The following is a 20554-nucleotide window of genomic DNA, read 5'->3' on the forward strand; positions in this document are numbered from 1 at the left end:
TCATGCATTATTTATGTCACACAGCTAATAAAATGCTTCTATTGTTATTATGGGCTGCTTCAGAGCGGATTACCGAGTAGCAGAGAGCACTACACAACTAAACGATTTTCTGTTGAATGCAAACAAAGGAGATGATCTACATCTACCATAATTTAACCAACATTTCCTTGACCTATTATCCACCTCTGTACAAAATATTTGCAAAATTCATCCTCAATTTTTTTTAGATATCTTGCAGACAAACAAAAATGATCACATGACCTCTTTCTAATTATATTTGGTGGAGATAAATAAAGGTTTTAGATGCGTTGAGGTTCACTAACTTCATTATTTTATTAGGCAGCTATTCCACATGTGATTAACCTGTTGATGACGTCACACAGCTGCTTTTAACCCTTTCCTCTCAGTGATGAGAACACGTTTAAGAAACATGGAGCAGGGCGGGGCAGTGCGCATGCGCGGTACCTCTTTGTGGTCCTTGTCATCTTAGTGCTGGTGAAGACCTGTTCCAGAAAACCCACACAAAAAAAACCCCCCCCACAAAACTGGAGTTATAGGCAAACCTATCATTACACATTCAGAATTAATTGTAAGGCTACAGAGTGATTACGTCATCAACAATCGACAGGTAGAGGTTGACAGGCAGGAATCATCTGGGGCGTCGACTGGTGACCGAAGCGAGCATCCATTCATCCAGTGCAGCTAGCGGAGCGTTAGCAGAGAGGCCGGCAGGGGGACCGCGGAGAGAGAGGCATCGTCAAAATGTCGGGTTACCAAGGAAAGAAGAATATTCCACGGATTACAGTGAGTATGCATTTAAATAGTATGGAAAAAAAACACTATTTATCGCTCGGTTTTGTGTGTTTTTACGTGCAGTTAGCTTCAGGATTAGAGAAGCTAGCGTCACTTAGCAGCTCGTTCCTTCGCTCGACACCGACAGCCGGACATCAGCAGAGGAAACCGGGATGTTCGTTCTGAGATCGAGTCCCTGCCGTTATCAGGGTTTGGTCGATGCTCCTCCAGCTGTCAGCTGCTGGCTGTACCCGCCAGCATCCTCACCCCGTAGGGGAAGAAGGTTTCTGCTTCCTTCACGGTCCCCATCCTGCATCCTCCTCCATCCCTTCATTCAGCCTCTTCTTTAGGCTTTAACTGGTTTATTATTTTCATTTATTTATTTATTTTTTTTGGGGGGGGGGGTTAAATCCTGCAGCCACGATAACATTCATGTGATAGAAATTGTGAATATAACAAACTTGATTAGTATAAGAGCTTCCATTTTATTCATGCAGCTCAAATAGCTTCACAAATAAATTGCAATAAGAAAAAACAGATGAATAGATCTGTGATTTATATGTGCATGGTATTCTTATATTTTTTTTCAATTATACAATGGTTTTCCTTCATGTTGAGCATTAAATGCCTGCAGCAGAGATGTCCTGATGGTTGAAAGTCGTAAAAGCTCTTTTGGAAAGTAGGTCAGCATCCATCCAAACCTTTTTTTCTATTCGGCAGTCATTCAGATATCAGAAAGAGAATGCACAAGGCCTTTTTAACTTTAATCATTAATATCACCAAACCACACTGCCCTAAATCCCAAACTCAATGTGCAGACAAGTGCTTTTAATTTAAAAGGAAGCAAATGGATTAACTTTGTCCCTGAATAACACTAATAGGGTCATTCAGGGTCCCCAGAATGACCCCGGGACTGATGGCGGATCTGTTTTCCATTATGTTAATGTTGTGTCATCTGCTAATCGCTGTCAGCTCACAGGTTAGCTGTAAGATGGACACGTGGATGTGGTGTTCGCTGACTGTAGGAGCATATAGTATTCAGGTCACATGACCCAGTTAGTGAACACAAACCTGTATCTCCTCCTTTCAGAGCGATCGGCTCCTCGTCAAAGGTGCGAAGATAGTCAACGATGACCAGTCATTCTTGGCTGACATCTACATGGAGGACGGAGTCATCAAGTGAGTTCTGGTCAAGATTAGCAGCACGAATGCTAGTCAGTTTATTAGCTGCACATACAGTAAGGTGAGGCTCTCCTTCCTCTCTCCTCCAGGCAAATAGGAGACAACCTGATTGTTCCCGGTGGAGTGAAGATCATAGAGGCTCATGGGAGAATGGTGATGCCCGGGGGTATCGACGTGCACACCCGCTTCCAGATGCCGGACCGAGGCATGGCGGCGGCAGACGACTTCTACCAGGGGTCCAGGGCGGCTCTGGCCGGAGGGACGACTATGATCAGTAGGTTCAGCCGTCATCGTGGCGCAGATGCGCGCGCCGCCGAGCATGTGACTCATTTATGCTGCTTGAAATGAAATCCCACCTGTTTGTTTGTGTCGCGCAGTCGACCACGTGGTGCCGGAGCCGGGAACCAGCATGGTGGCGGCGTTCAAACAGTGGAGGGAGTGGGCCGACAGCAAGGCGTGCTGCGACTACTCTCTGCACGTGGACGTCACGGCGTGGGATATCGGCACCCAGGAAGAGATGGAGACCCTGGTGAAGGATCACGGTACGCAGTCGCCTCGCAGCCACGCATGAAAATCAGACGCCTGATTGGAGCGGCTTTGTTTGATGCTCCTCCTTCTCGCTGAGTTCCTCCTTTCTTGCTGCTCTTCTCTTTTCGGCTGCTCCCTCTCATTCCTCTGCTGTCTTCAGGTGTCAACTCTTTCCTGATCTATTTGGCTTATAAGGATCTTTTCCAACTTTCTGACTCTCAGGTAACGCTCTGCTTGCTCTGCCTGCACGTCCTGTTTTTAAATCTGTGGCGTCTGAGCTGACCGGTGCGCGTCGTTCTCTTTTAGATCTACGAGGTGTTCGGTGTCATCAGAGATCTCGGCGCCGTTGCTCAAGTGCACGCTGAGAACGGAGACATCATTGCAGAGGTAACAGAAGGGAGTCCCGGCCGTGAGCGTTCCTTCCTGTTTCAGATGGTAACGTTCTCGTTTGGATTTATTCAGGAGCAAAGGCGCATTCTGGAGCTGGGGATCACCGGCCCTGAAGGCCACGTGCTCAGCCGCCCAGAGGAGGTAAGGCAGGGGTCAGGGGTCACCGTGACCAGACCCAAAAGAGGTTTGAGGAGGTCTGAGTCGTCGCAGATATCCCCAGTGTGATTTCTAGCTAAATAAAAATGCAACAAGGACTGTTAGAAAACAACACTGTAAATGTCTGATTCCTTGTGTCGCAATTTCCGGATTATTTCAGAGAAATCTAGCAAAGAAAAACGTAAAAAGTGCTTTCAAACAGAATTCGTAACGCATTATAAAAAAGACCTGATTGATAAATCTGTGTCTACAGGTGGAGGCGGAGGCTGTCAACCGCTCCATCACCATCGCCAACCAGACCAACTGTCCCCTCTACGTCACCAAGGTGATGAGCAAGAGCGCCGCAGACGTCATCGCCCTCGCCAGGAAAAAGGGTACGAGTGATCATCCTTAACATTTTTGTGAAAATCGGCCTCACGCCTTGCTGACCTTTCACCGGCGCCGTCGTCTCGTCTGCAGGCGCTGTGGTTTACGGGGAGCCAATCACGGCCAGCCTGGGCACAGACGGGACCCACTACTGGAGCAAGAACTGGGCCAAGGCCGCGGCCTACGTCACCTCCCCGCCCCTCAGCCCCGACCCCACCACCCCCGACTACCTCAGCTCCTTGCTATCCTGGTAGGTGATCCCACAGCGGGGGGGGGGGGGGGTCTTCATCGGTCTGGTCGTCGTTAAACCGATGTTTCCCCGCCCAGCGGCGACCTGCAGGTGACCGGCAGCGCCCACTGCACCTTCCAGACGTCTCAGCGTGCCATCGGCAAAGACAACTTCACCCTGATCCCAGAGGGCACCAACGGCACCGAGGAGAGGATGTCCCTGATCTGGGACAAATGTGTGGTGAGCTCCGCCCACCCCACCCCCCCAGACGTCTTTAACGCCCCACCGTGGAGCGATTGACCTCCTAAAACAGGGATGTCAAACTCATTTTCACCGAGGGCCACATCAGCATAATGACTGTCCTCAAAGGGTCAGATGTAACTAATAAATGTAACTAAATGTAACTCAGTGTAATGTAACTAAATGTAACTCAGTGTAATGTAACTAAATGTAACTCAGTGTAATGTAACTAAATGTAACTACTCCTTAATGTTAAATAAATCTGAATTTATTCCTGATTCAAGTTACAAACATCACAGTTACACAGAAAAAAAATCTGTTTCTCTACTATAATATGAATCCCTTTAATTTGTCAGGTTATCAAACCCACAGAACTCAAAAAAATAACATCAAACACAAGTTACGACATTAACTTTCTTCACAACCTTTTTTTGTCAAAGTTGAAATTAGCTTAATGACTGCATTGTGGGAAATGTAGTTTTTGGTCAAAAAAACCATTTCCCATAATTTTTTTTTGACCATTGTGGTCAAAAAACTTTTGACCTATTTATTTTTAGACACTCTGACCTTTTATGCTCCCGGGGGCCACATTAAATGATGTGGAGGGCCACGTTTGGCCCCGAGCCTTGAGTTTGACACGTGTCCTAAAACAACTAATCGTTTGCGTGTGTTTCGTCATACCGTCTTGAAAGGTGACCGGTAAGATGGACGAGAACCAGTTTGTGGCGGTGACGAGCACCAACGCCGCCAAGATCTTCAACCTGTTCCCCCGTAAGGGCCGCATCGCCGTGGGCTCCGACGCCGACCTGGTGCTCTGGGACCCGGATGTGACGAAGATCATCACAGCCAAGAGCCACAACCTGGTCAGACGATGGGTTCGTTGGAGTCTCCTCCAGCTGTCTGCGTGAAAACCAGCTGATCCGTGTCCCTCCTTCCTCTCTCAGGCTGTGGAGTATAACATCTTCGAGGGGGCGGAGGTGCGGGGGGGTCCTGTGGTGGTCATCAGCCAGGGGAAGGTGGTGTTGGAGGAGGGGAGCCTCCATACCACGGAGGGCTGCGGCCGCTACGTCAGCCGTAAGCCCTTCTCCGAGCACGTCTACAAGAGGATAAAGGCTCGCAGCCGGGTGAGTCCCGTCCCCCCCCCCCCACGCCCCCCGACACGCCCTCCGGTCTGTCTGACATCACATCTGATCACCTGCTCTCATCCGCTCAGCTCACGGAGCTGCGAGGGGTCCCCAGGGGCCAGTACGACGGGCCGGTGTGCGAGGTGACCCTGTCCCCGAAGGCGCTGCCCCCCGTCGCCGCGGTGAAGACGTCCCCCGTCAAGCAGAAGCAGCAGCAGGCGGTGCAGCAGCCGGTGCGAAACCTCCACCAGTCCGGCTTCAGCCTGTCAGGTGAGTGATCTGCCCGCCCATAGGGGGGCGCCGTTCCCCCAAACATCACCGCCTCACTCTGTCCCTCCGTGTTCCAGGCGCCCAAATCGACGACAACGTCCCCCGCCGCACCACCCAACGCATCGTGGCCCCGCCCGGCGGGAAAGCCAACATCACCAGCCTGGGTTAACGCTCGCCTGCGCTCCTGATCCCGTCGGGGGGGTGGGGGATGCACGGCCGACCCGGGACCGGAGGCCACGCCCGTCGATGTCACCTTTGACCCCGACGGCCGCCATCCTCACGCCGCCACCGCGTCACCTCATGCATTACGAAACAGCACCGTTCCATTTAGTTTGCTGCCACGCCCCGCCCCCCCACCGTAGAGGAAGGATCGGGTGACTTTGGTTTCAGTTTGTTTACATTGTTTACCGTTCGGTCCAGCTGTTTATTTCTGTTTATTTCTGCTCAGAACGACGACCGACGCAGCGTCGGTTTTACCAACTCAAGCTAACATTTGTTCTCATTCGTAGGACGCTAACGCTAACCAGAGGAAAACACGGCTTGTGTTCACCCCCGTCTTCCTTCTTTTGTGTTATAGTTGCACTTTTTTGTTAATCGATTCTGTTTGTGTGAAGCGCTTTGTGCACTGAAAGGTAAAGTAAGGGTATTTTAGGGTTTAACCACTCGCGGACCAGGATGGAGGCGAAGAACGGTTGGAGTGTTCTACATTGTCTCTGCGAAACACCAACCTTTGTTCCATCTCTTTTTCTTTTCTTTTTTTTTTAGGTTGTCAAGGCAACCAGCTTCCAATAATAAGATCGGTGTCTGTGTATATATATATAGTTCAGGAAGCTAGTTTGCGGATCTACCGGCGACCCGTCTGCACCCGGTGCTATCTGACCTTTTGCTGTACACGAGCAGACGATGTCCACCTCCACACGGATGATGCATAAATTTGTTCTGCACCTGTAACGATCCAAAAATAGAAAAGAAAAGAAAAAAAAAAAAACGTGTGTGAGGCTTGAAACTTTTTTTTTTTTTTTTATTTGTACTGGAAATGTCTGTACGTTTTAGGGTATTTGTGGAAGTGTTCGCCTGCCTGTTCTGTAAGATATTGACAGCACACCGTGTCGATGACGGCTCTGAGGACGCGTCGGAGACCTGATGAAGAATGCTTGTATGAAATCTCTCACAGCGTGCTGACGGTGTGTTCACTGTTCGTGTCGGTGTCGTGAATGAATTACCCGTTTACTCCTCCGCCCCTCGCAGATTCGCTTCGGACTCGCCAACGCCGTCTTGTTTTAGGTCAAGTGTTGGGTTTTGTTTGTGAAGTGGGCGTTTGACAGCGCCGGGCGTGTCGGGCGTGTGAGGGTAAACCATCCATCCTGTCAGCATTTGACCTTGTGTGTTGACTTCAGTGGATTAAAGTCACTAAAAATCAAACTTCTACAGATTCCTCCTTTTTTTTTTTTAACACAAATTCATCAACTATAAGTAATTTAAATGAACCGTTTGCGTGTTTCTTGCAGTTTTTTTTATATAATTATAAGAATAATGAACAGATTTCAGCTGTTAAGGAAAAAAAAGTTTTTTTTCTTTAAAAAAAACTCCAGAAATGCTCCATAAAGTTTAGTTGATGACCTGCATTATAGCAGGAAAAAGAGTGAAGAAGAGCGGCACCTTCTACTGGAAGAGGACTGTGGGCTCCATTACAGATTTGTTTAGAAAAGGAAGGTCTTTCCTCAGGGAGACATAAGCTGGGTCGCAGATTTCATTCACAGTAATTGGTTTGTGAATTGCCGCATCTTAATGTGTAATTCAATCCCTCACTGGGGGAAACCATCAAACTTTAATTAATTTTAATACAGCACAGCGCTGCCTCCACCAAGGCTCTAATCCATTACGTAGCTCTGCTTTTCAGAACAAACCCCAACCCTCCAGAAAGTTGTGAGGTGATCGAATTGAATCCTGACCGTGGATCGATTGATGGATCGATCAATAGATAATCCTAAAGGAAAATTGCGTAGTAATTTATGTGGAAATCCATCCTGTTGTTTGTGCGTAATCCTGCTCCAAAAAAAATTTATGGAGGGCTGAAAATGCTCAAGTAGATAGACGTTTAGAGGAAGTAAGGCATGAAATAATCGACAAACTGAACTTTCATGTCATAAAAAGATATTAGACAGCATTTTAAAAATTTGGAGGAGTGAAAATATAACCTTTTTTTTTTACGGTTCACACTTTTGTCAGTAAAAAACTGCCAGACTTTAATCAAGCGAGGCTTTAAATCTTCCTCCACTGACAAAAAAAATAAAGATTCTCTCTGTCTCTTTGGGTCTTAATGGAATCCATTAATTAGAAAAGTGTCTCCAGGAATCACGCAGTCCTTCCAGGAAAGCCTGGAACTTGCAGATGCATGAAACGCCTTTCTAGAAAACAACGCGATACATAAAATAAAGATAAATCCATTTGGAGCAGAAGTATTTCACGGAAAACGCGTCATCCCTGCAGGGGGTGGTGTAGCTGCAGGGGGGCAGTGGGACGCTAGGTGGAGGCACAGCTCCGTGGCTTCACAGCATCCTCCTCCTCCTCCGACCTCCAGCTCCTTCTCCAGCAGGGACTCCTCCATGAAGACGAGCCGAGCGAGACGCATCAGCGAAGGCGCGCATCAATAATACTTACGCGATTAGTGAAGCCTTGACAGCCGTCCAATTAGGTCTGTAGATGAAGAGAGGAGCGGAGAGGGGGCCCCATATCATGACAGAATCTTCAGCCCATCTGGAAGACGTCACAAAGCTCCTGGGAAAAGTGTGCAGACGTTCCATCACCAGTTGCGCACAAGACGCACCACCATTACGCGCGCGGAGCGACATCCATAACGCGATGAACATCGATTTTGCACGAATATGATTCGTGATATCATTCATTCTGAGTTGGAATCGATGTTCATTAATGTGTCAGAATACTAAAACTGTGACTACAGTTTTTGTTTTTGTTTTTTTGGCTCAGTATTAATCCGTTTAGCAAACACAGGCCAGCAGCGGGGGTGGGATCTTCAGGGAGTCCGGCGCGTCCTCACCTCCTCCAGCAGCCGGTCTGAACCGATCTGCACCGGGATGGACAAAGGATGGATGTCTGGTCTCTGGACGGATCAGAACCTTTTATGTTACTGCTTATTTAGTAGTACTAAGTAGGGTAGTAGTATTAGAACCAATACCTAAAACCAACATGAGTAAGATCAGGAGTTTTTTTGGTACAGACCGGTATCCTAGCAACCTGTAGTTTCAGAGGTTCTGTGGGCTTTCTTAAAGAAGCTCCGCCAGCAGACTCCTGGCCTCACGTGGAGCTGAGAAAAGGAGCTGATGGAGGAGGTGGTGCATGTTCTGAAAGCCCATCTGACTTCCTGCTCGGAGGACGTCGGGGTTCTGAAGTTGCAGCGAGAAACCTTCAAAAAAAAACTTCTTTGAATCCTTTACAAGCAGACCCGTGACCCGTGACCTCCGGGTCCAGCTGGAGATGATGAAGGAACAGAATGAAAAACCTCAGAAGGAAGTGGAGTCAGTGAGGGTGGAGCTCAGCTCTGAGAGGCAGCAGCATGCTGAGACAGGGAACAAACTGAAGATGGCTTCTCGTGGTCTGAAGATGCAGATGGAGGGAGATCTGCAACGGGAAACATGAAGTGAAGAAGCTGCGGGAAGATGAGGTCAATGAAGATGCTTTTCATCGAGAATTGTTGTCTTCCGGGAAAGAGGAGAGGAACTGAAATCCAGTTCAAGTTGGAGACTGAACACATCCCATAGTCCTCCATCCTCCAGGAGTTAGAGGTTATGGAGAAGAAGTGGGAGGAGATGGAAAATCTCCAGAGACACAGAGTCACAGACTTTTGTTCCTGCTGTCCTCCCCTCTACCGCTGACCAATGAGGCTGCAGATGTCACGATGGTATTAATTACAGCTATGGAAGATGATATATCTCCATGTAGGTCTGTTTTATAATCCCATCAGTCGGTGCGTGGAGGGCCAACAGAGGACAAGGGTGAATTAGGTCATCTTGTACCATCTGCAGTTTGCTGCTGCTCTCCCGATTCAAAGATGGCGTGATTTACAAGTTCATGCACACGCCAGCCAATGACGACGCGGACACGGACGAGCACTCTCGCTGCTGTGGGGAGGCTTTCAACATGCACAGAGGGGAACGCCGGCTGCACCTCCTGCAGGACGGTGCTGCAGGAGGAGCATCCGGGGGGGAAATCGATCAATACCCACGGCAGAGGTTGTCCTCTCGACCTTTGATGCTAAAGGAGAGAGACTCTGGAATGAATGTTTGTCATCTCTTTCAGATCTTTTGCAAAAAACAAAAAAGTATTTGCGTGTTTCAGTTTCTAATTCTGGTGGATCTTTTTTAAGAAGCTCTGGGTCAGGACTGAGATCAGCAACCAGAAGGTCGGCTAAAAATTCCACCAGGAGGGTATTAAGACACCCTGAAGAAACAAACCACCAGAGTCCAGAAATGTTTTCACCATCCCCTCCATTTGGAATGTGTCATACAAATTTATTGTAACGTGACATGGAAGTACACGAGGACTGATCCGACACCAACCACACTTTGACGACAGGAAAAGCATCATAGGCAAACTGTGGCGAACAGGAGCACCACTGACCAGCATCTCTGGGGCTTTTGATGAAATCATGCATCATATAAAACATTCGTATACATCCCAGCGGCTCGTCTTGTTATAAAACACGTAAACATTCGGAAATCTGTCGGAATCTTTCCTGTTTTCTCTTTTTTGAGAGTCTTACTGGAACTATTCTTCCACTTTTGATGGACCGCCAGTTTGTGCGTAATCTTAAAGGGGTGTAACGTAATGGCTGTTATGTTTCTTTAGAGCTCACATTCAGGGAATCACGTAACGATAAAAGCCGTGACTTTATCCCTTTCACATTTAAAATCCGTGGCGGCTCATCCTCTGCATCTGGACCCTCATTAGTGACCTCAGGAGGAGAGTCCGGGCTAATGGATGAAGGATTGTTATACGGCCTCGCCTTTTTCCGACAGGGACAGTTTGTGGATTTTAATGGTGGGAAGGCTTCCGACGGGAGCGGGCCGGGCGTAACTGTCCTCCTGCGGGGGGGTCCCACTGTGGAAGATGCAGCAGCAGGTTTGATGGAAGCTTTTATTGCAGAATTTGGCCACTTTGGTCCTGCCGGTCTCGGGCGGGCCGGATCCCTCCACATGACCTCCTGTAAAGACCTTCCACTCCCGGCTGTCCCTGGAGGACGGCGTTCTGGACAGGACCACGGAGGAGGTGGGGCTGAGCCGGCAGGGAGCCGCCCTGAGGTCCAGACCCAGGTTGAGGGACTGGCCGTGACCCTGAACTTGGCTCGGCGCCGCGTTCAGGTGCAGGTGGTGTGGCTTGGGGATCACCCTCAGGCAGTGAACTCCCAGCAAGCTCTGGAAGGCTTTCTTGAACTCCTGATTGGAGCACGGGTAGATGATGGGGTTGATGCAGCTGTTGACGTAACCGAGCCAGAAGGCGATCTTGAAGATGGTGTCTGAAGGTCTGTATGCAGGGAAAATGGATCCTGTCGGGGGCAACAACAAAAAAAAGAAGAAGATGTTTAGCGTCAGAACAGATGCAGCTACTTGGGTAATATTCCAGGAAATCGAGTCCGACGCCACGCCGCCAGCTCCGAATCCGTCGATTCAGCCAAATGGTGTCAGACAAGAAACGCCTTTCAGGGATGATTGATTTTTAATAGTGGAAATTATCTTTTGCGTCCAAACAGTAATCAATAAATCAAATGCGGACAAAAATATCCACCATCTGCCTCAGCCTGACTTTAATAACAGAATTCAGATGGTTTAGGTGTCATTAGAAAAATTAGTTCCCAGCTGGGGAGATTCACACAAACGCCCCCACCAAGTGGTAAGAGTTGACTTCCTGATTGACGTCATTAATGCAGAAACATAGTGGAGAATTAGTCTATCTATCTATCTATCTATCTATCTATCTATCTATCTATCTATCTATCTATCTATCTATCTATCTATCTATCTATCTATCTATCTATCTATCTATCTATCTATCTATCTATCTATCTATCTATCTATCTATCTATCTATCTATCTATCTATCTATCTATCTATCTATCTATCAATTTAGGTGCGATGATCGCACCCTGACCTCCTGAGGACGTTAGGGCTAAAGTTCTTGACCCTGAGACGTCGCAGCTCATGTGTGACATTATAAAAAAATGGATGCCACATTTCTGAAAAGGTCAAGGAGAGAGAAGAACCCCTGAACGAACCAACCGGGCTCATCTAATAACCATTATTTATTTCTCCCAAATAGAATAACCATTTATCGACCTCTGCCAGTCGAACCGAACCGCTGCATTGATTCACCGAGGAAACGAAAGGCCTCCATCCCACCGCCGACAGCTGCATTTACAAGCATGAGAGCATGGAATTAATCAGAGAACCTGGAGGGATGTGCGAGGCTTCGTCATATCGCGTTGTCGCATCAGATTTCCGTCTCACGTTCCTTCTTCCAGGAGCGCCGTTCTCTCGTTGTCTCGCCCTCGGAGGGAAGCTCTTATAAAATTTGACACCTTTGTGATGAGTTAATCCGTCAGTCCCGGGCTGGCGTTGCATTGACGTGTCTCACACACACACACACACACACCGGGAGCGATGACCTGTCGCTTCACCGGAGGGCCGGAGTGAGCCCGACGCGCCGGGCCGTGACGCGGAGCTTTTGTTTACAGACCGGAGGCTGTCAGACACCTGAAAGATTTATAGCGGCTATTTATAGCGAGGCTACCTGGAGGAGTCACTTACACCGGCGCTCGGAGGCCACAGAGCTCGTCCGGATGAACTTCAGAGCGCTCCCACACAGCGGCAATTCAGTTAGCGCCATCAAACTACTGCGCCGCACCTTAGAATTTAAAAAACAAAACAACAAAAACCTGGCAACCCTTGAATGGATCTGTAAAAAAGGGGTCGAAGGAGAAAGGAAACGGCTCCCTGAAAGCAGCTCATATCCATAAAAGCAGACGATCAAAACGAGAAGGAGCAGCTTTTGATTTGGGAAATCTGTGTCATTAAAATGCTTTTGTCCTGCGGGTCTTTAAAGGGAAGAAGGGGGGTGTCTCGTCTGGGTGAGGGATGGGGGAGACTATTGCTCTCATATCCATCCATTCAAGCTCAGAGGTGACAGAATCTGTCGAATAAAACCTCTATTCTGTCTCCCTAAGGGGGTTTGGGGGGCTCTGATGCGGGCGACAGTCCCAGCTTCACCCCAAAAGAACCACAATCACATTTTTGTCCTTTAGTTCCAGGAAAGATTAAAAAAAAAAAAGAAGTTTCAAGATGATTTTAAATTAATAAAAAAGCAAAAAAAAACAAACAGATTTATTCTGTTTTAGAGTTCCAGGATTCAGGAGGGCAGGAAATATAAATTATAAATATTATTACCTGTTTGTCATTGAAGAAAGAATTTTAAGAATGGCTTCATTCGTTCTTGTTATGAAACTGTGAAGTTAATAAACCTGTAGTCATTTTTTAAATTATTTTTTTTAATCTATCCAAGCTGGACGAATTACACGTGAAAAAAGTCACCCTAAGGCATCGTTTCCTTCATTCGTGCAGACGGCGTTGGTTGAAACATGAAGAGCTTAATGCAGAAGGAGTTAAATGACATGCAAAAAAACTAAGAGGCGTGAAATAACATGAAATGCTATTTATGTGCTAGGAAATTGCATTCTATGGTAACCCAGAGTGGACAAGCTTCCTATGAGGACGTTCGGTTGTCACGGGATGGGTGACCCTTCTTCTAGAAGCACGCTTGGAGACTAGAACGTCACATACATGAACGTCACCTGACTCACCAATGGGCAGCACCAGGAAAAAGGGCAGCCAGCACAACACGAAGCAGCCGACCACGATGCCCAACGTCTTGGCGGCCTTCTTCTCTCGCGAGAACTTGAGCAGTCGCACGGCGAAATGCGTGCGGCTGCGAAGGGCCTCGTCCTCCGAGGCGGTCGTGTTCCCTCTGTGGATCCGGAGTATCACCTTCTCCGAGTCGGACTTCTCCGTCTTGTGGCCCTCCTTCCGCCCTTGGCTCTCCCGGCGAGCCACCACGTAGACCCTGCAGTACATGGCCAGGATGATGGCGAGAGGAAGGTAGAACGAGCCCACGGCGGAGAAGATGGCGTAGGCCGGCTCCTCCGTGATCTTGCAGATGGACTCGTCCTCAGGCGCCGGTTCTTTCCAGCCGAACAGAGGTCCGACGGAGATGAAGAAGGACAGGACCCACAGCAGCATGACGGCCAGCAGCGCCCTGCGTTTGGTCATGATCGTCGGGTAGCGCAGCGGGTAGCTAACGCCGATGTAGCGATCGACGGAGATCACGCAGAGGCTCATGATGGAGGCGGTGCAGCAGAGCACGTCCACCGCCGCCCAGACGTCGCAAAATGCCCGACCAAACAACCACCGATCCACGATCTCAAAGATGGCCGAGAAGGGGAGGACGGTGGAGCTCAGCAGCAGGTCGGCGACCGCCAGGTTGACGATGAAATAATGCGTGACGGTCCGCAGGTGTCGATGGCAAACCACCGAGAGGATCACCAGGATGTTCCCGACTATTCCAAACAGGATGATGGCGCCGAGCACCAGGCCCAGAACCACAGCTTTCACCACGTTGAGCTCTGATGCCAAAACTTGGCTGCAGTTGGAGCAGTTCTGTGTCAGAGGAGCCGGGGTCATGTTGTCCAACCCCGGAACCATCTGCCCCGACACTAAGGCGACGCTCGACGCTGTCCGGTGCGGCTAAGACTCATAGAAACCTGTTCAGGTCGGCTGCAGGGGGGAAAAGGGGCATCAGGGCATCTTTATAACGGCCATTAGAGTAATGATCTGCCTTGTCAGAACGCTATGAATGATGATGCCTTGAGCAGCCGAGCCATTACTTCAGCAAAGCGTGGAGAAAAAACACAACAGAGGGAGAAGTATATTACATGCAGACAAATCCTACTGCGCTGGAATCAGGTAATCCATCTCCAAAAGCACGACTGAGTTTACAGCTGTTTTTGTGCACTAGGATTGCATTATGATGGGTGTGCACGTCTCCGACACGCTCTCTGAAGACAAACGTGAGGGTTTCTCGGTAAAGACGGGTGGTGGTCAGGGTCTTCTTCCCGCCAAACGGGGGCATCGGATTGAGTTTCAGCTCGGTGACGGGATTCAGCAGCAGCAGCAGCATCCACCGCCTGAGAAAAGACAGACAGAGGAATGGATGCAACAGTTCAATAAGAAAACAGGAGTCGTATTTGTAGTCGGGCCAACGACACCTAGCATCTCCAGCTAATTGATTAAAAAATACCAGGCTGAAGCTATCAGGACCGATCAGATGATTGTTTATGAAGTGTTGTACAATTAAAACGTCCGATGAGGACGAAAAGAGTCGATAGCCTCGGTCACAAGACTAAATGTGTATTTTATGGCTATGATTTTCTACTGACTTACACCAAGCTGGTCTGGCTCGAACCAGATCGATATCCCATGTGACCTTTATATACGTAGAGGTCAAGCCAATACACATTGAGTTTGGCAGTCGATGACACGTGCAGTGGAGCGTTCTGACTCCTTAATTCACATCAGGTTTCGGTTCAACACTTTGGAGAATGTGATTGTTTGGTAAGCTAAAGTGTTTAAGCTAAAGCGTCAAAGAGAGCTCTGCACACACTCGCATAAGCATTCAGAAGAAATTTGATGAAATATAATTTGATTTTCATGATAAGGTGCTAAAAAGGTGCTAACTGGGATGTTCTATTCTGTCTACCAAATATCTCCACAACCGTTGCAGATTGTCATGAAACAAAAAAGCACATTACTCAGGCAGCAAAGGGGATGAAAATGAGATGATGACCTTGACCTTGAGAAAACTAGATCAAGGTTAAATTTCAACTTTTGTATCTTTTAGGGTGCAAAACTGTCGCGAGATGTTGCAGTCTCTGACCGCCTTGTTGTTTCTTGTCAGGATTAGACAAAACATCCTGGACAGATTTCCATAAAACAGGTTGGACAGATGAGGCGTGGGCCAGGAAAGAATTTATTACTTGGGGCACAATAAAGGGGGACCTCCTGATGTTCTTCCAGAATGCTTCACAAATGCTTGTTGTTGCTGCTGTTGTTGTTTTATAATAACTACCGCAAATGAAAGTGAATCTTTTTTCCAATCTTATCTACAATCGCATTTCAAACGAAGCCCCAGACAAAAACGTTTCAGAGTCGAGTCACAATGTAAAGTCCTTTTGTTCCGTCAAGGCCGTGGATCAGAGAACAGAACTTCATCCAGATCGGGCAGATTTGTTGGTGATTCATCCAGCAGAGCAAAAGTTTGGCCTGAATCACCGTTTCTGACATTGATGCATGGATTTAATTTAATTTTTAATGTTCTGTCCTTTGACTGCACAACGATAACTTCATGCTCCCAAACTTTGACAGATGTGACATTAATCTGGTCGCTGCAGATTAGGAACGTTTGTGCCGTGGATGTTCCTTAACTAAAGGTAGATTAGATGGGACTAGTTAAAGTAGCGCGGCCATGGCGACCAGTCCAGGATTTTGTTAAGCTGCTTTGAGACCAAATTAAAAGTTCATCTGGGTTGTCCTCTTTTTGACTAATTCTATCTATCTATCTATCTATCTATCTATCTATCTATCTATCTATCTATCTATCTATCTATCTATCTATCTATCTATCTATCCATCCATCCATCCATCCATCCATCCATCCATCCATCCATCCATCCATCCATCCATCCATCCATCCATCCATCCATCCATCCATCCATCCATCCATCCATCTATCTATCTATCTATCTATCTATCTATCTATCTATCTATCTATCTATCGATCTATCCATCCATCCATCCATCCATCCATCCATCCATCCATCATCCATCCATCCATCAGAGGGTGTTAACATTCTTCTCACCCGTCCATCTCCCCCTCCTCTCCCTCCTCTCCCTCCTTGTCACACTATTAACCACCGGCTGACCTTTCCCTCCTCCCACAATCCTCTGCTCTGCACTGGACGTCCGACGGTTTAACAATCCCGGTAGGCCCCCCCAGCCTACCCAGCGGTTAGCTCCAGCGCTAACAGGAAGCCTGCATCCTGCAGCTGCACCTGAGAGCTTCTCCCACCCACTCACGGGGGTGAAGGGGGTGGTGGGGCCGGCGCCTCCGAGGTAATAACCACACGTTTACCCGCAGGAGGATTGCAGGAGCTCATTACACCTTCATCACTCCTCATCGGAGGAAGATCAAGTTACTGCTGGTGAACGTATGAAGCTGCATCAGACATCAAGCGTGATGTGGACAAATCAGGACTCAGGTGGGTTCAGACAGCAGCTTGTGGGACCACGTTAAAATACAGAATTATAATTCCTGCTAAAGTCTCATCCCTGGAATAAGAAGAAAAAAAAAGAAGAAGATTTGATTCATTAATTCTTCTCACGCTTTCTGATGGCAGGACTTGAACATCCAATTAATGGAGCTCTGAATGAATCCTGATGATGTTGAACCAGTTTGTGGACCAGTTGGAGGAGGTTTTCATCCAACGACCCTGATCTGTTTAGTATTCACACGGGGTAGCACCCATTCATGTGTCGCCCAAAGGAAGAGCAGCGTGACACACACACACACACACACACACACCTCCACTCCCACTCATTCCCTAATAGGTGATCAGCTTCAGCAATAATTGGGGGTTGGATCTCCTGCTCCGGGGGTCGTGTTCAGGGTTATTTGACTTTAGATGTGGATGCTCCTTCCTGGTGCAGGACGACTCCTCCACCCATCCTGGATGGTTTCCAAACAGACTGCATGGAAGAGGCTGATGTTCAGTAACTGCTGCTGTTGGGGGGGGGGGGGCAGCTCTGGACATGCAGTCTCTCCATGTCTGCAGCTCTTTTAATTGGTCAGGAGTAAATATTGTGGCTCGTATATGATCTGAGCGATGTGCTGGCGGCTTCCCAGCTCCACAGGCAGGACTTTGGGTGTCAGAAAGTGACATCCACCTTAATAAAATGGCAGAGACAGGGACTTATGACGGGTAGCAGTCAGAGCGCAGAGCTCATAATGGATTTACCTTAAATTAAAAGTGACATCAGTGCGTATGAAAAGCTAAAATTCCCTAAGATGTGCAGGTAAGAGACTGGAGGCAGATTTAAGGGCAACAGAAATAGCATCATATTATTCAACTATTTATAGAGCGGAGCTACCCAGGCTTATTATTTTAGACAGATCCCCCGCAGATAAGGAGAGACAAAGACGCTCCAACGCGTAACCAATCTAAAATCATTTTAAAATAGAGTAAGAGTTAAATTAACATTTTTTTCCCGGTGCTTTTGCACAATTTAGACGACATAATTCCTCTTCTTTCTTCCTCTTTTTCTTTCCGGAGAGAATAAAACGCGCTTCACCGGCATGAACGGCAAATAAACGGAACGCGTCAATTGGACCAGACGCGGGTTCGTCGGTGCCGCAGAATAACTTAAAAACGCTTCGAATAAATTGAATTTCTCCACACTCACCTAACTTTGAGTTGGAATCTTCACATCCTGATGGTTTGATGAGACGCGTTTGGAGAAGGTTGAGATTACCGACTCGCGTTCAGACGCTGAATGGGGTGGGGGGGTCTCTTTGGGGGTGGGGTGGCGGGGGGGGGACAAGTGCGCTCAGCGCGGAGAGCTCTCAGATCTGTCCGGGAGAACCGCCCAACCTTCAGGTGCTCCAAGTCTCCAGAGTAGATGATGACTACCAGATGACTCACTGTTTCCTCCTAGAACCACTTTCCCTCGTGTATCCCCACCATCCAACCATCCTCATCCTCGCATCCCACCCCCCACACACACACACCCCCACACACACACACACACACCCCTCCACCCCACAGCATCACTCCCCGTGCGTCATCGCAGGCTGTCACCGTCCGCCCAAAACGACTTTTCATTCAGGGACGTTACATTAATGAGCGTCAAACTGTCGAAGTGCAAGAGAGAAACTGGGGAAAGAAAAAGTTTCCGGTGTCGTTATGTTTGCCCAAAACGGTGCCGTGTCATATTCAGGTTTGGAATAAAATATTAAAAGGCCTAAAGTAAAGGATTAGACAAACTGAGGCATGCTTTAAAAGGAATAAAGACGATGTTTCTGCTATTTGCCGAGCTGATGCACTTCTTTGTATCGAGTTAAATAAAGTTTTTCTGCTTTTAAAAGTATTAAACTCATCAAAGCATCCTGATATTCTCATGACAGGATGGAGGATTTCATTCTAAAATCTCTCACGCATCATTTTGTTACTCTAAATGTTCTGTCTCCCAGAAAGAACAGTCCTTAATCATGTTTAAAAACCTTCATTTTCCAGAATATACTGCTTTTTTCCATCCCATTTATCAATCCCAGTAATTGCAACCCTATTAGTTTGCTAATTTGGTCATTTAAATACTTATTACAGAGTGATTTATATCTGCAGCTCCCTTAATGACAAAGGCGTGACCTCGTGTCCTTTCCTTTTCCACATCCCAGTATTTTATTGATATCTCTTTTAAACTTTTTATTTACACCTGATCTTATTCTAGAGATTTTTTTTTTTTAAATGCAAATTTAACATTTAAGATACCAGTCCTGCCCCGGTTGCTTTGAAAATCCATCAAGCAGTTTATTCACCGTTGATCAAAATGGTTGAAAATTTTCATCTCACATTCACCATAAAATGTCAGAAAATCAAACATCATGAAATTTACCCACTCCAAAGTTTGCTTACTTCTCCTGCAGCACATTCAAAGCCCTTCCATCCAATTTCATAGTAATCTGTCAAGCAGTTTATGTGTAATAGCAAAAAATATTACTTGGAATGTCCAAAAAAAATTTTAAAAAGTGATGGATTCTACAACTAAAACAGTGCAAATGATGCAGAAATCACCTCATCTGCTCCATTCACAAGAATAACACATCAATGGCATCTTACCTGACCTTGCAGGTGGAAGTCTTCAGATTCCTGTTCCTTTGCTATTTTCTGGGACGCAATGAAGAGCGATCACACGTTAGAACAAGAACACTTTGAAATCAGGACTTCACTGATTTTATTTTTCACCAGATCCTTTTTCGGTGCCGCCGCCTCACAGTTTGAGATCTCCCGACCATCTGTGAAGTAAACATCTGACTATTTGAAGCCCAACTTCTCCGTCCAATCGCTGATGAGGCCTTCGTCACGCAGCGGCCTGCGTCTTCACACCTGCTGGTTTTTCCTACGATCTGATCCACTTCATCACAGCAAAACCCAAAAAAAAAAAAAAAACCAAACAAACCACAAGTGCACTTCCCAACCCTCTGAACGGACGATGACCTTGTCTGAGCAACAGTGGGGTTTGTGTGCACAACGAATGGAAGGTCAATAATTAAACTGAGTGCACATTTTCAATGCACTTAACATTTATCTGCAGTACTTCTCATTATAGTGACTGTCAGAGCAATTTGTGAGCAGTTAGTGCAAAGAGTAAAACATTTCTGTGTAATTACGTTAAAACTAGAGGAACACGCCAAAGCTTGTGAAAAAAACAAAACAAAAACAAAAACGATGCATTTCCTATGTGCTTCTCCTCTGTGTATTTGCATCTTGTTAGTGTCTAAGATCTGTTGGAAAAGCAATTACTTGTCTGAGCCGCCCATAGCAGCGAGGCGTGCTGAGTTTAAGATACTGAAATCAATATCGCTGCACTGGAAAAGAATCATTCTCCATCATGGAGGCTACAAAAAAAAAAAAAAAAGGCGCCAAGCTTTCGCGCCAACGTCGACATCCACGCTAACATTCATTTTACATAAGCAGATTTTCAACTACCAGGTTCTGACGTGGACAAAAGGAGAAAAAAAACAACAAAAAAACAGATTAATGGCACAGATTTTAATCATCAGGGAAGCAATCATTGCACTGATTTCTTTGTGCGAGCTTAGAGGACGGAGAGAAAACGATTCCCCACTTCATGGGTGAATGCAAAGAGGTTGGATGAACCCGTTTCAGGAGTCGTGAGGTAAACATGTTCATAAAGCTGCAAGAAAAAGAGTTGACATGGTAGAAAAAAAAAAAAAAAAGGTGATAAACTGCATCATGGTTGGTGCGGCTCCTCGTGTAGAGTGTCCTGTAGCAGTCAGCTGTCCACCCACACATTAAATAACCCGAGCCTTGCAACTGAAATGCAGATTGAAGAGAAAAACACTTGACAGATCAGGAGCA

General features: G+C 47.1%; 2 protein-coding genes across 4 annotated transcripts; one reads left to right on the top strand and one right to left on the bottom strand.

Moving 5' to 3' along the window:
* Nucleotides 1-134: 134 nt before the first annotated feature.
* Nucleotides 135-6699, top strand: dpysl2a (dihydropyrimidinase like 2a). The gene is made up of 14 exons (XM_068310249.1): nucleotides 135-804; nucleotides 1883-1971; nucleotides 2064-2248; nucleotides 2352-2516; nucleotides 2663-2724; nucleotides 2809-2889; nucleotides 2965-3033; nucleotides 3302-3422; nucleotides 3508-3664; nucleotides 3742-3883; nucleotides 4576-4746; nucleotides 4828-5007; nucleotides 5097-5277; nucleotides 5355-6699. Exons 1-14 carry the CDS (start codon nucleotides 763-765, stop codon nucleotides 5444-5446), a joined length of 1737 nt encoding a protein of 578 aa, XP_068166350.1. The 5' UTR covers nucleotides 135-762; the 3' UTR covers nucleotides 5447-6699.
* A 3066-nt stretch (nucleotides 6700-9765) lies between these two features.
* adra1aa (adrenoceptor alpha 1Aa) lies at nucleotides 9766-17972 on the bottom strand. Of its 3 annotated transcripts, XM_068309840.1 has the most exons (4): nucleotides 17859-17972; nucleotides 14276-14527; nucleotides 13148-14117; nucleotides 9766-10840 (listed from the first exon to the last, which is right to left on the bottom strand). In XM_068309840.1, the coding sequence occupies exons 3-4, from the start codon at nucleotides 14043-14045 to the stop codon at nucleotides 10287-10289; spliced, it is 1452 nt and encodes a 483-aa protein (XP_068165941.1). In that variant the 5' UTR covers nucleotides 14046-14117; nucleotides 14276-14527; nucleotides 17859-17972; the 3' UTR covers nucleotides 9766-10286. The 3 variants fall into 3 exon arrangements, with proteins under 3 accessions (XP_068165941.1, XP_068165938.1, XP_068165940.1); XM_068309837.1 differs by having other exon boundaries at nucleotides 13148-14527; XM_068309839.1 differs by lacking the exon at nucleotides 17859-17972 and having other exon boundaries at nucleotides 13148-15922.
* Nucleotides 17973-20554: the final 2582 nt, after the last annotated feature.

This window comes from Antennarius striatus, chromosome 3 (genome assembly GCF_040054535.1).
Source record: "Antennarius striatus isolate MH-2024 chromosome 3, ASM4005453v1, whole genome shotgun sequence".
Lineage (NCBI taxonomy): Eukaryota > Metazoa > Chordata > Actinopteri > Lophiiformes > Antennariidae > Antennarius > Antennarius striatus.